This window comes from Battus philenor, unplaced genomic scaffold, assembly GCF_028537555.1.
Source record: "Battus philenor isolate CCGP_79_NKW_IND1 unplaced genomic scaffold, ilBatPhil1.0.hap1 SCAF_15, whole genome shotgun sequence".
Taxonomy (NCBI): domain Eukaryota; kingdom Metazoa; phylum Arthropoda; class Insecta; order Lepidoptera; family Papilionidae; genus Battus; species Battus philenor.
In genome coordinates, this window is record NW_027181677.1 from 5,533,733 (window position 1) to 5,551,329 (window position 17,597).

Below are 17,597 nucleotides of genomic sequence, written 5' to 3' on the forward strand. Positions count from 1 at the left end.
ATTAAAGGTTGTGAAATTTGATACGTCGTTAAATATCACTGAAGTAATATAAAATGTATTTTATGGACGTGTACAGTAATATGGCACCGAAATAGGTAATCGAAGATTTGTTTAGTTTGTAAAGTATGCAACAATACTATTTATAAGTAGTCACAATAAATTGATATTAACTAGTTGTTTTTTTATCATTGACAGATACTGTTTGTTACTGACATTTACAGCGTAATCAGGCAAGAAACCAAATTCAAACTTAAATATATTTTTTTTCAAAATATTATTGGAGTACACATCTCTTATTGACGTCAACATGAGTCTACCATCTGTTTGGATATTAAATGCCATAGAATTGCAAAGGACAGGCAAAAGAAAACGGTAAAGATGAAGGTAAAATACGCTTATTGAACATAGGAACTTTAATAGAATTCTTATTGATCGTCAACCTATTATGTATTTATTTTTAATCTATTTTTTTTTTCACTCTACTCTGCTTCGCAAGGTGTTACACTTGCAGAGAAAAAGCAGGAAGAAACTCTACAACAACACGTCTTTTAATAAAGTTTAACACATATTTGTACATATATACTTTATCAAATATAGCCTAATTGAAATCAAAATAATCACCCGACATCACTGACAAGTATTCTTATCATTTTTATATTCGTTTATTAAGTAATAAGCTTTTTATTATTTATTTATTTTAATGTTTTTTTTTTAATATGCGTTTTAAATTTTTTGCGACACTATTAATATATAGATATTAATCTGATTTCATTTATTACAAATGAATAGCGTCTAGTCTAGTAGTAGTTTTTCATGGTTTCTTATATATGGACGTCCTTTACTTTTTTACTTTATTATAATTATTGTAAATGTGCAAAATATTATCGTAAATTTATTTTGAGGCCTCTAAAGAGAAGAATATTGGCCTTTTTAAACCGTTTTCTCAAGGAGATCTATGTATTTTTTTAAAATAACATTAAAAAATGTATTTAAGATTGAGATGCTAAAGTTTTTGATTAAATCCGTCAGCCCTATATTGTTAAATTTAGATCATACTACAATATATGCTTGCTATGTTCTATTTTTTTTAATTATATTACAAAACTATTCTAACCTGATAATCGGATAAACTTGGCGACTTACAAACTAGAAGTACTGCCGGTGTAAACATCTTAAGAGTTCCCCGATAGCAGACTTAATTTACTAGTAGTATAATTAAAATTTTCAATGAAGAACAATACAGTAAATAAAGATTACACCGGCACACATACATAACATAATGACGTATAACAAAAAAAAAACACTTGTCGACATACTAGCGATAATTCCATCATAGTTTAAATCGTTTAATTACATTAATAACATATCTGCATATTAGGCCTCAGGGCATAACATTGCTTTCTCATAAACATAAATGTGTGTAAGCGAGATAGTGAATACGAAGCGGAATATTCACATCGATTAGGTATTTCAATGTTGCGAGATGTCTAATATGCGGGAACCGGTTCAGTGCTATAAATTAAGCCCGTTGTGGGTCGGAGGTCGTAAGGTTCGAGCCAAAACCCAAGCCTTCTAAAGAAATGCATCGCGTAGTTATGCACCGATTTACTAAAGATACTTTTATAATTGAATATATTCCCTATATACGGTATCTGAAGCGCAAGGCGAGACATCGTTGAGATATCGGTACACTGGTTAGAGTAGAATAGGGTAAGATATCCACCGGTGGCCTGTATCCAACGGCTAAACACAAACTTAACGAATTCGTCTGTCCAACGGGTGGACGTCCATCTCCATAGTTTCCAGGCTGTGTTTTCAAAAATATTTCCACCATGTCCATCCATCATCCTGTGACCTACCTACTGCCACTTGACCTTGCTAATCCGCTAGGCAATGTCTGGTTACTTTCGTTCTTCTACCGATCTCCTCATACCTAATTTGATCCAAAATATCTGAACTGGCACCGGGCAGGGAATAACGTTAATACGTTTGCAACGGATGGCCCTTGGGGTCGAAATTTCTATAGTGGTAGAAGAAACCACGAGCCGCTAGAAGTGGCGTGTGTAGGCCTCCCACTAAGTACATCAATGACATAGAGTTGCTAGATGCAAGTAGCGGAATACCGATAAATATGGCAGTCTTGGGAGGAGGTTTATGCCTTTCAGTGGAAGTCTATCGACTGAAAAGAATAAGATACGCTTGGTTTAACCAACAGTAAAATATTAATAAGCTCTATATTTTTTGTACAGCTTAAATGTTCACCTTATAAAAGAGAAAAATTGAATCTTGAAAAATCAAAAATCTTGAGTAACTTGTTTTCTCTGTTAGCTTCATTTTTTTTTTCAATCAAATATTAATATCATTATATAATTACTTTTAAAAACTTTTTAGGCTTTATAGACATTAATATATATAGAAAATTTAACTCTTTGGGAAGCCAGGAGCGGCTAAAAGCCAGTTCTGGTCAGAACTGCTATTGAGGTCACACGAATCGCCTCCTTCTATTATTGTTATATCAATAATATAAGAAACTGTTATTCATCTATGTCATCATCGTCATTTCAGCTACAGTGTGTTCAGTACTGGGCATACTCTTCCGCCATAAGTGTCCTATAAGACTGTTTGAAAGCGGCTTAAATGCAGCGTTCTCCGACTAACGTAGTAAGGTTGTATGACAAACGTATTCTTCTTCTTTTGTAAGTCCATAGATGCTCGCGACAAGGCATAAGTAAAGATATCTACGGGTGTATATACCATAATCGCCACATTTGGCAGGCGGGTTGGCGATTGCAGTGTGGTATTAAGACGCGCTGATGACGCTGCTCTATATATTTGGAAAATGAGCAGTGAAAATTCTATAAAAATAATGCACATTATTTGAAAGAAAAATATAATTGCTTGTCGGGAATCAATCCGACACCTACGATCGCACGTCTCATTCTTAGGCTATCACTGCTCACCGCTACCACGTGTCGAACTTATTACACGTTTATTATTTAATATTAATAAATGATTATTGTCTGAGTGTATGATGTGTTCCACTTTACATAATGAATTATTAATTAAAGTTGAACCTAATGTTTCTACTATAGATAAATGTAGAATTCACTACACGTAGTTTAAGTCTATGTTAATTAACAAATCAATTGTTATCTTTAATGTTAAAATAAATTGACTGTTATCTAGCACGTGAAATGTAAGAGCGGCTAAAAGTGTGGCACTACATTGGCTTGAAGCGTAATTCCGATATCGCATATCTATTAACAAGGTACCTGGAATCACCATCTTATTCACGGTTAAACAGGACGCTTGGACAAGACCATCTTACGTTTAGAAATATATTGACCATTACCGCACCGTCGTGTAAAGGTCTTATTCAACGTTAGGCATTATCTTTAAGCTGGAGTTGCGCTTAGATAAGAGAGTAAATTAATGACGATTTAATGACCATAAGAATAAAAAATTATATGTCGTTATAAAAATCTGATAAAAGTAATAAAAAATCATACGTATTGTATTTCACTTAAACACAAACATTATTTCATCTGAATACAGATCTTTTAATTAAACATGTGTTAATAATGTACATACATAGATATATGCATTGATTCTCTTGTTACCTTGTTGATACCTTTGTTGATATAACATCCAAAAAAACTTTTGCCTTTTTATAATACGTTTACATTACTATTCGAAGTATAAAATATAAATTAAGAATAAAAGTAATTTTAAGGGAAAAAACATGACATCAAAATGAAATTCAAACATAACATCCGTTTTCCATAAAAACATAATACAAAATAATTAACGCCGTCCTTCACAACTTTTATAAGCATTTATATTAATTGGTAAAAAAATTTACTTAACACACAAATAATAGACAAACCTGTGCTTCTACTTACCTTAATTAAATGCTTGTTTTTCTTAATAAAAAAGTCTTGTATTACAGTTGTAACACTGTTAAAACAATCTTTATCATTGTTTACACTGGTTCATTGGTAAAAAAAAGTTGGTTATGCTTATATGTTACGGTATATATCAATTACTGAATTGATATGCGTGACCAATCGCATAAAGTACAACTTTAAGTTATATCTTTTGAAACGAAAAGAAACATTTTCTTTACGCACCCTTCTTTTTCCCTTTAAGCACTGATTATTGAAAAAGTTTAATTTTTTTTTGTTTGCTACATGCTTGACAGATATTGCAATTATATTTCTACAAAAGAAACTTTACGATACAACAAGGTTCAATTCGCTATGATATTTCGGTGAACTTGATCTTTAGATTCTTAAAAATAACTGTTCTGCGACGGTTTCTTTCATCACTTGATAACTACGATCATGTTATAAATTTAAGATTCAACATTTGACCAACAATAGTAAGTGACAGTGTTCAACTAGGAACCTATGGTTTTTATTCTGATGACAAGTAAAGACATGCTACTCCCCTCTGTAGGTTTTTTTTTTGCAAAAAAATAATATATGTAGTCACATAAATGACATTTACTTAACAAAATTGGGTCAATCATTAATGAAAGCATTTAAATCTATTTAAAAATTGACTTGATCAATTCTGCAAACTTTTTTATTAAATTTAAATCTAACTGGTCACTTTTTTGATAACACGGTGCTCTCCAAATGTAAACTCAAATAGCTTTCCCTTTACCCTCTGACGACAAAATTAGGAGCGACAACGACGAGAATAGCACATTATTAAAAATTTATTACGATATTACAAATATTCTGTCAACTACGTACATATTTAATTGAACGTTGTCGTTGTTTCAGCCCATAGACGCCTATTGCAAGGCATAGATCTCTTGCAAAGATATCTATGGGGTGATATACCATATTGCCACGCTTTGCAGGCGGGTTGACAATAGCAGTGTGTACGCAGAGGACGCGGCTGCCCATTCTCCGGAAACTTATTCGTGATCAGTTGCAATCTGGTAACTAAATTACAAAGTGTGAATTATATAAGAATTTATTCCAAGAATCGAACCTGATACAGACAATAGTGAGTGACAACGCTTTACATCTGGGCTACTACTACTCACATATATGATTAGGCTAATAAAATCTCAGTATTCTATATATTCAAATAATCAAAAAATACTAAATATAATAAATGGATTGATAAGAACTAGTTTTAAAAGGTGTTAGATAAAACATTTATAACTTTTTGTTTATGAAACAATCAGCAAATTTTCAAAGTTTCTTGCATCTCGATATACTTAAGATGGTAAATTATTAATTAGTTTTAAACGGTATAAAAACAATATTCAAAGGGTTCAAGGTTTGAATAACATCGTTAATAAATTCTATTGTAAATTAAAATTATAAAAATATGTTAATAAATTCAACGATCATAAAATATTATCAAAAAATTAAATCGCTCAATAGTAAAAATAACATTATATTAAATTAAGTTAAAATGAAATTGAATTTAAAAATACATTAACATTTTGACAGTTTATTGATGATTGAATTTAAAATTATAAAGTTCTTACATGTATACAGATGACACATTCGACTACTAAAGTAGTTGCAAAATTAGAATATTCTCATTATGATGAAACATGAGGTCAGAGGGTTCCGGGTATCGATTTGGAAACCGTCTGATAAACTAATGAATATTCTAATTTGGACAGATAGCGCTCGCGATATCAATTACTTGCTATTTACTATTGAAACTGATTAATTGACCCAAAGTTTTATAATTTTTAATTGCCACAGGTGTCGTGTTTTTTTTTTTCTATATATAATTTTACATATAATTTTTAATACAGATGTATAATAATAAAATATGCAAATAAGAAATAATGTTTTGAGGCCAACAATTAGTACAGAACAAGGGTGGCAAAATTTATTAATAGTCCTAGACACTTTTCAAAATACATAAGTTTACGCGAGTTGCTATTAAATACAGATTTAAAAAGTATTCTAAAAAGGTATCAAGAAAAATAATACAAAATGTTGTAATTGAAAATATACTTGTATTTTTATTTTATTTAACGATTTTTATTTTATTTTCCTTAAATATTCCTTTAAATAATCAACAATTCTTTAAAATTTCATGACAACATTTCTCAGTAGTTTTTTCAGATGTTAATATTGATAATATTTTTTTGAAATGTAATAAAACAAAAAAATTTACGGAATTCGGTTAAATTTATCGAAAGTCACAAATAATGCGGCTCATATGCTCCGTGTTGTCCACCTCTGGTATAGAGTGAGATGAAGATTTGTGGTTTATATAGGGCCATAAGTATAATAAATTTTGGTAAATAAATACAATGGTTCTTGATGCTATATTAGTTTGCCCTGACGTAGTGTTTTGCTTTCGGATATGGTTCGTCTGCCTTTTTCTTGCGAATAATATGAAGGCCAGACATTATTCCATCGGAACAGAGAAGGTCATATTAAGCCTATGGAGTATTTCAAATATTGCATTTGGCTACTTCAGTAATTCGGCTTTCTTTATTTTAATATCACAAAAATATTTAACACCGATAGACGTGAAAATGAAAAAAACGCAATGAATATTCATGTTAGAATGTGAAATGTGAAATCGATATGTAATGTTATGTTTTTTTTTTTTAATTTTAATAATATTCATTGCCAGTCTACAACAAATGAAACATGCATATTTTTTTTGTCATTGACCTACTCAATACCTTTTACTATTTAGACCTTACCGAGTTTGTAAAATAATCGTAATTTAACAAAACGCTTTATAATTGCTGTTAAAATAAAACCTGATTAATTTGAAACGTGCCTTAAACATCAATCAAAAATAACTTAAAACAAGAAACGGTAAGAGTCGATCTTTAGCTCAAAAGCCGAATAATTTACTACATACATAAAAACACATCTGAACGACCGTTGGGCAATTAACCGTTCCTACTAAAATCGACGGAAAGCAACCAGCGTGTTTGGCAAGTTAGTAAATCACGCGATAGTGCGGTGAAAGCTCATACGTTAAACAACAACTGCTTCATTTTATCACGTGCTCAAATACGAAGACTCTAATCCTGCAAAGCCAAAGGTGCAGAGAAATAGGGAATTTAAAGATTAAGAATTGTTTACATGTTCTGTATCAATATTTATATTCTCGTTCAAATAGTCAGTGGTATTTTAAAGGTCCTAAAATCGAAAAGCACGGAGAGGTCTCCGCTCAGAATTTTGAGGTTAATTCAAGAAAGAATATATCCGTAAAGGAACGAAAGTGACCGATATAACCTAGCTGATTGGCAAGTTGATGTAACAGGCCGCATAGCACCCATGGGGCCTTAAGTTTCTGAAGTAGAGATTACAACAGATCGGTAAACGCAGCGTAAGATGTCTACCCACAAGGTTGAGTGATGACTTAAGATCATCTAATGACATTGGATGCAGGTCGCTTTACATTGGTCTATTGTAAATCTATGGCAAAGGTCTATATTCAATAATGGAAGTCGACGTCACTGCTGGCCACAGACCAATATAGAAATGATCACGAACGCTTGCTGACCCACCTGCTGCTACTTTCAAGTTGCCAATCCCGTGCATAGCTCAGCTCCATTACAATTTGAAAGACCATGTTTTAATACCGTCATTTATGACTTGCCAAATACTTCATTTATTATTACTATAAAACTACGAATTCGAAATTTTTATTTATTGAAGAATACAATTATATTATTTTCATATTAATTATGTATCTTCGGCTTCATTAATAGTTATGTATAAAAACACGAAGATAGGAATAAATCAAAAGCCATGTACACCCACGTAAAAGTTTTTCTGCACAAGTGCCCTCGGTTTTGTTATAGATAAATTAATTTTATATCTGTTGCGAGTCGTGCACGCGCGCTGCCCCCGGGCGGTGGTGGCGTGAGAACGGCCGCTCGTGTTCCAACGACTAATGCCCGACGAATTAGGTTGCCTGTCCACTAAAGAAATTGAACGCATTTGTATGAGAGTCTAAATATTTTTTGGTTGACTAAAAAGACAGTTTTGACACACACTTTTGAATAATGAGATTGACTTAAATATAAAACAGTACAACAAATATAGAAGGCATAGGCCTCCTCTATAAAACGTCAACTGCTGGATTTATATTCAACTTAAATTATGAATGATTATGTTGACCTGTTATGTAACATGGGATACTTCGAGTAAAATCTCTAACCAATTGGTTCAGAAGCGTTCAAGGAACTACGAAACATAGAATAGATAAGCTATTACGATTTGGTTTAGAAACATGATCTCTTACTCTAAACCTCATTAGCAAGCTCTTGGTCTCCACACGAGAGGATTTCCAAGGGATTTCCCTAAGAGATCGAATTATTAATGAGTAGATTCACAGACGAAGTATCATATATTATAAAGTAAGCGACATAGAACAGCAGATTGGCAACTTTAAGTGGCATTGGTCAGAATAAATTTCTGCAAGGGTATTCAGGTGTGAAACCGTGAGTCGACAAACAAGGAGTAAGACGTCCACCCGCAAAGAACACAGTCGAACTTGTAAAGGTTAGACGAATCTAGATATAGGCCGCACTCAACTGGTCCTGTAAATAGTCAAAAGTCCTGGAAATCTATAGACGAGATCAATGTCTAACAACGGATATGCTAGGCAATTCTTTAAACTTCGATATTGGCATTGTTTTTATGTATATGACGCTGTTTCTTTTCTTTATAATAAATTAATATCATATGAAAAAGACATGTACCGCGGTGATTGTCGTGTTAAATACACAAAAAACTCCTGTTAATCGTAAATCGAACTTTTCATAGATGTAGCCAACTTTCTTAAATAAGCCCGGTAAAGCAAATTTTTTGCTATCCAATCTCAAATTTACCTTTATTTCTTTAAAACAGATTCAATTATAAAATTCGTTTTAAGATAATTATTAAAACGAGTGTATTAAAAATTGTTCTAATAAAAACGAAAGAATTTTTAATATTTAATGAAATGGTACCTTAAATGCAAGACACAAAATTTAACGCTTCAAGCGTGTAGGTATTGTCATCGCTCTTTAACAACGGTCGGTTACAACTAGCGTTATTATTAAAAGTTGAAACGTTCGAGCCTAATTATAGATAACCTTTAACTTTGGTCTTTACAAAATAAGTTATCTTTCCTGAATTAAAGTATAGTATGATCATTTACCCTGTCAAATAATGATTATATTTACTGGATCATAAGTAACCTAATAAGTTATTTAACACATTATCATAAATAAAATAAAAAAATAATAATTTTATAAATTGTTTCGACTCAAATTAAAGTTTAAAAAATATATTTAAATTTCAAATACCAATGTTTTAATAAAGTTTAAGATTATTAAATCTTTGACAATTGAAATTGTCTTTAAAAAAGAAAAAGATTATTGATACTATAAATAAAGTACTTTTTCACTAAGATCTGAAAGTGCCTTATGACCTATAAAAACAGAACCTATACGTTCGTCAGTAGACTGACAATATAAAACACACAATACTATCTAAGCATTTTACCAAGACGTTTGAAGCTTCTCCGGTCTATTTTCCTGTTTCCCATGTCAATTGTTTGTGCAATCATTACGCTCTATTGGAGCATGGGCTAGCCTTTTGTTTCTGGTCAACAATCCGTGACAGTGTTGCGAATGCTATTGCAGAAACTTAGTGTTCTGCAAGTTACTTTTACCACCGTAGAGGAAGTTTAGATTTGCTATGATCATGTACTTTTAGCCACTAGGACTTTATTTAGTAACTAACCTATTTTTGAGACATCTTATATGATGATATAGCTTCTATAAGAAGTCCTATGGTCAAAATGATGATGATTATGTATAGATTACGCGTGGGATCCATGTTTGCCAATGACGCACAGGCAAGGAAGACGTAGTCGTTCAGTACTTGCCATCTTGAGCGTTGAGGAAGTGTCACATTCCATTTCTTAGTTCAGCGTAATGCTTTCTGATTTGTTGTTATGAGGGTACTGAATACAGTATACCGCGCCTTCGGTAAGCGTGCCGGTGAAACGCGAGGGGAGAGGTGGTATCGCCCCCTTCTTTCTGTCCTCCTGTCTAATATAGCCAGAGCCGTAGCTTCAAAGGAAAGCTCAATTGCTGTAAACAGGTTTTACTAAGCGTAATCCACCTTGAGGGTGTATCTATTAGATTAACATCACCCTGTATCTCAAGGTCATAACATAATAAAGTCTTTTGTAGCATCTCTCTGTTGCATCTTTGACACATCATTTGCTATATTTCAATCTCTCTGCTTACATTGTGCAATGCATTTAAAGGTTGCAGAAACCATATACGAATGTATAATCAAAGATCATTTCAGCTGTAGTCCACTGATGCGGTTAAGCCTCTCAAAAAGATTTCTATCAGGACCTGCAGGAGGCGCCTTGCATCCACTGTCTTTCGGCGACAAGATGATTTTACAAGATCACCTGATCACCTTGTGAATCGATGTCCTATGCAGCAATTCCCGGTCCTAGCAGCTATCTGTACTACTCGCAACGTTGTCTGCCCATTACCATTTCAATTTTCATTTGCTAATCCGCTTGCATATATCGGTTATTATCTTAAACATGTCTTAATATATCGCTTGCTTATTTTTATATCAAAGATCTGAATGATTGTTTTTAAATCTAAAAATGAATGGCATTCCAAGATAAATTTATAATATGAGCACTGAAAATAATAATACTATTATAACTGCATAATCATAAAAAACATATTTATTTATTTTACACCTCACCTCACCTTTATAGGTGGTCTTAATGCCTGCTAGGCTAGAGGTGCAGGGATATGAAGAATGTAAGCATGTGTTAACATAATAGAAAAAGTAACGCAAAAATTTTAAAATACTATATACTATAAGCACATAATGTTATACCTATTAACTTATTATTTAAAAACACATGGTAATATATTACAAGTCATGTCAGTATTTACGAAAATTTGCTGCCCCTCACCGGTTTGTGTGGCTTGCACTGCCTTCTGTGAGTTTAATTTTATAAAATCCATTCTTACCAATACTTTGAAAAATATGCATTGTTTTAATAAAAGCCACCGTTGCGGTCGGAAAGTTGTAAAATTCGAATATATTTCAGCTGATTTCTACACGTCGACAGGAAATATGTCTACCAAGTGGTTAAAAATGTGAGTTACCTTGATGTGGCCGGTGTATATCTCTTCATTTCAGGAAATCTCTTATTATACATATACATATTTATACTATATAATACACGAGTTTACATTTTAACAATTATTTATATTATAATGTGCTTAACTACATATGATCAAGGAAAATTGTACAGTTAATTAACAAGATTGCCAAACATAAACTAACTTCATGTTGAAACATTACGACTTATGTACTTTTAAAAGGCTCGGAGAACAAACGTAAACAAATATTAATATTACCGCTTAATTTTACAACGACAAAATCAATAAACAATTGTGTGCAAAGGATTTGTTTTTGTCTCTGAATTTCTTTGCGAATACGTGTATCAAAAGTTCAGAATAATTTTAAAGATTATTTTACAAAAATATGAGGAATTAATATTATTTACTTCATTCTAAAACAATTGCTGAAATTAAAGCACGCTAATTTATCTTCAAAAGAAGGCGGAACATGTTTCAATACTCTATTTTTTTGTATCATAGAATTTGAGGAATATCAGGAGCAAAACCAAACAACAATTTAATTAATTAATCAGTTTTTGTATTTAAAGGAAATGGAATTCCATTGCAAAATTTATTCAATAAAAATTCTTTTTTAATTGTACCGTAAAATATTATCTCTATCCAATGCTTTGTCTGTGATTACTTAAGCGACAGGTTCGATATTTATTTGGTTAATGTTCACTTTTGTCTCAAGGTCCGTGTCTCATTTTTATTGCCGCCAAGTATTACAAATATGCTGAAGTGTCGATGTATTCTAAGAACTCAGAACATTTTATTCACAGAAACATCACCACCAGAGAAGCAGAATTTGTTTACATGAACATGAATAACACTTTTAACAGCGAGAATAGATCAATATGTATGTTATTTATGCTCGTTCTGACCTAGTAAGAAAACGAGGCGGCCAATCGGCTTTTACATTGTTTTCCCATAGAATTCATTGAGAATCTCATTACACTCGAAAGGGATACAACAAATCTGGCGCAACGTCGTTCTCATGGATGTGTCTGTCGTTAGGGCAGCGTGAGGTGACCATTACTAAGTACAAAGAGTTGCCTAAAATAGAGAGCTTTTGTGCGCGGGACGCTGCGGGGTGTGGTGGGATGGGGCGGGGAGGGGCGGGGGCGGCGGCACTGCCTGCTGGCTCAGTCGCGCCGCGCTGCACGACCGTCTCGCACGCCGCGACAGAAACCGCGCCACTCGGACAGTGCACGCGCACGCGATCACGCCCCCCCCACAATAACACGTGCACCAAACAAGTGCTCACATGACATTCAACGCTTAAGTTCAATCAACAACATGCAAGAGCAAAGCTCGTCAAGATCGAAGTCCACATTAAACTCCTTGGAAAGCGCCATAATCAAACTGAAAAACAATCTGCAGATTCAAGACAACAAGAGCACATCAGATATGAACGGATTGACCGTCGAACCACCGCTTGAAGATACGAAAGGAATTTCAAGTAAGGCAGGTAGTTTGTCTCCGTCGAATATAAACTTATCCATTGCATCAGCCGCGCTTTTACAAGAAAACATGTTGCAGCGTTCATTGCAAGGCGTTGTTATATCACTTCAAAATGCTATGATGAACTCTTTGCAGCAAGCAGCATTGTTGCCGTCTAATTCTGCTGCGGCCGCTGCACTTAATTTGCAAGCATTAGAATCTTATTTGACGTTACAAAGGTTAACATCTGTATCCTCCGTTGGGAATTCCAATCAATCTAATGCAGCCGAAAATACTTCTAATTCAAAGCAAGATATATTAAGAATAGCGACGGCAAGCGCGAAAATTACGGAAGTAGATGACTCTGACAGCACAAGAGAGTTTTCACCTAAAACACCCGAAGAATACCCGCTTTCTGATGCAATTGCTGCAGAAGATGTAGACTTATCCGAGGAAGTGGAAGAAGATCTAGCTTTATTAGACAATGAAGATGAATTCACTTTAGAACAGCATTTGGAGTCCACCTCAAAAGGTTATACTTATTCATCACAAAACTTAGATAATGGATATCCTAGTCTATTAATGAATGCGATGTACCAACAACAAATGAGTGGCAGCCCCACCCAGCCTCCCTTGTCACCACAACCCTCAAATTCCTCAAGTTCAAAGTCTACAAACAGTTCAACATCTTCAACGGGAAGTACTATATCAAGTAAACAAAAAACGACGGGAAGTGGACCTAGGACGAAAAAGCAATTCATTTGCAAGTTTTGTAATCGACAATTCACAAAATCTTATAATCTACTAATACACGAGAGAACACATACCGACGAGCGGCCGTACTCGTGTGACATTTGCGGGAAGGCTTTCCGACGGCAAGATCATCTTAGGGACCACAGGTAATGAACTCGTTTCATTAACAATTTCCAAATTAAAATAGATTTTATAATTTAGAATTGATCTAAAAATGTATGTAATATTTTATTGTAAGCACAAAAACAACTATTTACATTTACTTATATCTATATTAATAGCAAGAATACATCTGTATTGTTGTTTTCTTCTGTTGTTATTTTTTAAAACGTATCATTATTCTTTATTTAAAATACTGCTTATTTAATTTATCTATTTGCTTATTTTTTAAAGAAAACTATGAACCAGTTTACTTCGTCTACAGATTAATAAGCAAAATACAAATCACAAACAACATTCACATCAACATGTTATGCAAGGTGACAATATAGGACTTTTGCACCAATATTTATAAAAAAAAATCTTTCAATTTTTGAATTAGAAAGAAATTACACCAAAGAAAACAAATTACTCTGTGCAACTTTATAAATTTTTGCCGACGATTAAAAAAAGAAAAAAATATATCGATTGGCCTTTTAAAGTAGGTTTTATTCTTAGCGGATGAAAACAAAAAGTTATGAAGCTTTGAGTTATGAAGGTGAAGAAAAATATTTAAAACAAAAAGGGTTAAGTATGGTTCGAGCAGATGTTATCGACGGCTCGTCCGTCACGCTCGTAAATTATTTCACAAAACCACCGCTAATCTCCGACCCAATGTTTTAATTTACTTGTTTTGTTGTTTTTCCTTTCGACGCTGACTTCCCGATAAATCCGTGTTCATATCTTTCTCATCTTAAAATATCTCTTTCAATAAAAATGTACAATTGTAATCTAACCCTAAAACAACACAAATTCCGAAGGTGTGAGTCAATAAATAATGCCATTACATTTATTGTATGTATGGGTTACAGTAACATTTAATCTGCGTTAATCTATTTCTTCACTTATCTGTTCGAGTTCCCCACCAAAAAAGAGGTAAAGGTGTTGAATTTTTAACACCTGTCTCTCGACGATTTCCTTCCAAATCGCCGTATCTCTGTGGCAATAAAATAAATTTCGTGTAGACGCCGGAGGGTTAACCCGAGACCGGGCCGGCCTGCCTGTCGATGTTCAATCGATGTCCGTTGACACGATACATTATAATGGACCGAGGCGAGACTTCGATGGGCTATAACAAAGCACGTGGTGATCCTGACGTGAGGATTAATATGGATGACAAAAAAATAAAATAAAACCCGCGGTAAATATCCTTCGCATACAAAATTAAGTTCGGGTATTCAAACTTGAATTCATCTCTTCTTTTTGGTTTTGTTAAAAACAAATCATTGCTTATTTCGTATTAATTTTTGTTATAGTGACATTATTCCGACACTGTATTTATTTAAAAAAAAAAACCCACATAAGTTTTTTTAACAGAGTTTAGTTGTGTTGGGCTAATATTATTGAAGTAATACGTAGACATATCCGAAGATGAAGATATCTATGGAGGTCTATGTCCAGCAGTGCTTGTTCCATAGCCGAAATAACGATGATCATAATTAATTTATCAACATAGTTGTTGATTATGACCAACAATCTAAATTTAGGTTAAATAATTCAAATTCAGATTGTATTTAGATCGTCTTCACGAGTCATCGCTTATTTTTATGAACTTACTGGTGACTACTTGTGACTATAGACTTGTTACATATCTTATTACAAATACAGCTGTAAGTTTACTTACATTCAAGTACTAGGTTTCATCATAATATAATAAACGTGGAGATAAAGCATAAAACGGAGAAAAATATAAAAAAATAATAAACAGTGTCTAGTAAATTACATTGTCATTATTCTTACGTAAAGTAATTACTATACATCCTTGACCTATCGTATATGTCTTTTTTATTGTTTACTTAAATCTCAATATATGATAACTGCGGAACATACAAACATAGGATCATCGGGTCAATTATTTATTATTGTTTTTCTCATCCATATATTTCTTCTCATCTACAGCCTTGGCTGTATCAAAATCCTGTTCCATTCATTATGGCCGCGTTCCTCTTTATCGTCACTGGCTAATCTCAATTATTACTGGTATAACGTTACGTTGAACACGTAATCCTTCGCTCCGAGTCTATTTGTTTAGACGATACGATAGATTTATTGGTTTAGTCTCACGATTGCCGGTTTCTTCTTGCGTGTTATTATCGATGGTTAGTTACAGTTTGTTCGTTGTGTATTCATAAGATTCGTTAAAGAAATTATCGTTACTATAATTTTTTCACTTGATATTTATTTATTATTTCGGCAAATTATTAATTAATGTTTGAAATAGATTTGGATAAGCATTCACTCTTTTTTTAGTCTAAAATACAAAGGTATGTAAAAATATACCTACTTAAACTAGAAACTTTCGTATTTATTTATTGATTATTTATTTTTACATATCATTCATAAAGTTATAAGTCACATTGTCGTCATTGTATTCTTATTACGGAGGCTTTGATGTAATTTATAGTATTAACCTTTATTTCTTATAGGAGTGTATTACAACAGTATTATGCCTATTCGTTCTTAATAATTTAATACGTAGTATGAACACGAATATTGATTTAACAAATGAGCCCTTTTTTACCAAGGAACTATTCTATCGAAGCATAATGAGCAATAGGAGCAACATTAGTGATCCATTATTACATTATACATAATAAATAAAAAAATAATGTGGCTTCAACAGTTAGAATAATTGTATTATTGTCGATTATCAAATATTTGTGTAGTCATATTTGTACGTACAGATATTTATTGAATATTCTTTATTCCAGATACATCCACTCGAAGGAAAAGCCTTTCAAATGTATGGAATGTGGAAAAGGATTTTGTCAATCCAGAACACTTGCCGTTCACAAAATTTTGCACATGGAAGAATCTCCACACAAATGTCCAGTTTGCAGTAGAAGTTTCAATCAAAGGTCCAACCTTAAAACGCATTTATTAACACACACGGACATTAAACCTTACAATTGTTCCTCTTGCGGTAAAGTATTTAGAAGAAATTGTGATTTACGAAGACACAGTCTTACACACAACCTTGTTGGTATATCTTCAGTTAATACCTCACCGAGCGGTTCCAACGGGAAAAGTCCAATATTAAACCCTAACTTTCCTATAGATAATTTAGATACAGAAGATGAAAATTAAAAGAATTAAAATTTATGTGTAAATATAGGAAAGTGGTTGTTTGATTCTGACAAAAGACTGATTTGCTTCTTGAGAAGCTTGAATATGATTTTTGTATTAATATTATTTTAGAAGAAAGTACTATACCTTATAACATGACACATAAAATGACGTTATATCAATCAGTCTTGTAAACCAGATGCAAATTAGCTGAATAAAGTAACCTACCTTTATACTTTCAAAACATGAAGTACTTAGTAAGGTTTTTTATAAGACTGGTTGTGGTAACAGCGCTAGGGTTATAATGCATATTTGTATCAATTTTCGAATTTTTAGAATTAAATTAACTAAACATAAGCATTTTCATAAAACTTGTAAATTTTCTGATCTCATTTTGTAAATGTATATATTATTAAATAAGAATTAGTCACGGTGTAAACTCCATCCGTCCATAGGGTTAAGAATTTACGTAATATAATTATGTGGGTTATATTATTTTTTTTCTGTACGGTATACCTTGTGGTAGATTGTCTGCATTGTTAATAATATTCGCCTAGTAATCTTGGGATGAAGACTGGAATGTATAAGGTATTTTTGTAAATTTTGGAAAAAATAAGGAAAATGTAATTAAATTGATGAAATTTATTTTTGTTTTCTTTGGTCCACTCTCGGCAAAGACTCATACAGCGACAAACCAACTGTAATTGTACCACATTACCTACAAATTTAATAAAAGTAAATTAGTTACTTGCAAAAATATAATGTTAAGAGGAACATGCAAATTTCGTGGTATTAAATACTTTAAATAATGTGATAAAGATCTTAGTATTAGAAAAAAATGTTAAATTAATTATGGGCCGTTAAATACAACATGGATGATATAAATTTAAAATGTCCGTCTGGCTTTCTAAGCAACTAATCATCTATAAACTAAGCGTGTAGAAAAATAGACCAAGATTAAACA

The 17,597-nt window shown here is 32.7% G+C and overlaps 1 protein-coding gene across 1 annotated transcript; it reads left to right on the forward strand.

Annotated features, from left to right (window-relative positions):
- The first annotated feature begins 12,343 nt into the window (after positions 1-12,343).
- On the forward strand, positions 12,344-17,257 carry LOC137918934 (protein sister of odd and bowel-like). The gene is made up of 2 exons (XM_068761870.1): positions 12,344-13,515; positions 16,279-17,257. Exons 1-2 carry the CDS (start codon positions 12,473-12,475, stop codon positions 16,652-16,654), a joined length of 1,419 nt encoding a protein of 472 aa, XP_068617971.1. The 5' UTR covers positions 12,344-12,472; the 3' UTR covers positions 16,655-17,257.
- Positions 17,258-17,597: the final 340 nt, after the last annotated feature.

Excerpts from the sequence above, each read along its gene's own strand:
- LOC137918934 (XM_068761870.1), top strand. The coding sequence starts at position 12,473 with ATGCAAGAGCAAAGCTCGTCAAGATCGAAGTCCACATTAAACTCCTTG. Across the intron at positions 13,516-16,278 it reads GATCATCTTAGGGACCACAG|ATACATCCACTCGAAGGAAA; the intron begins GTAATGAACTCG and ends TCTTTATTCCAG.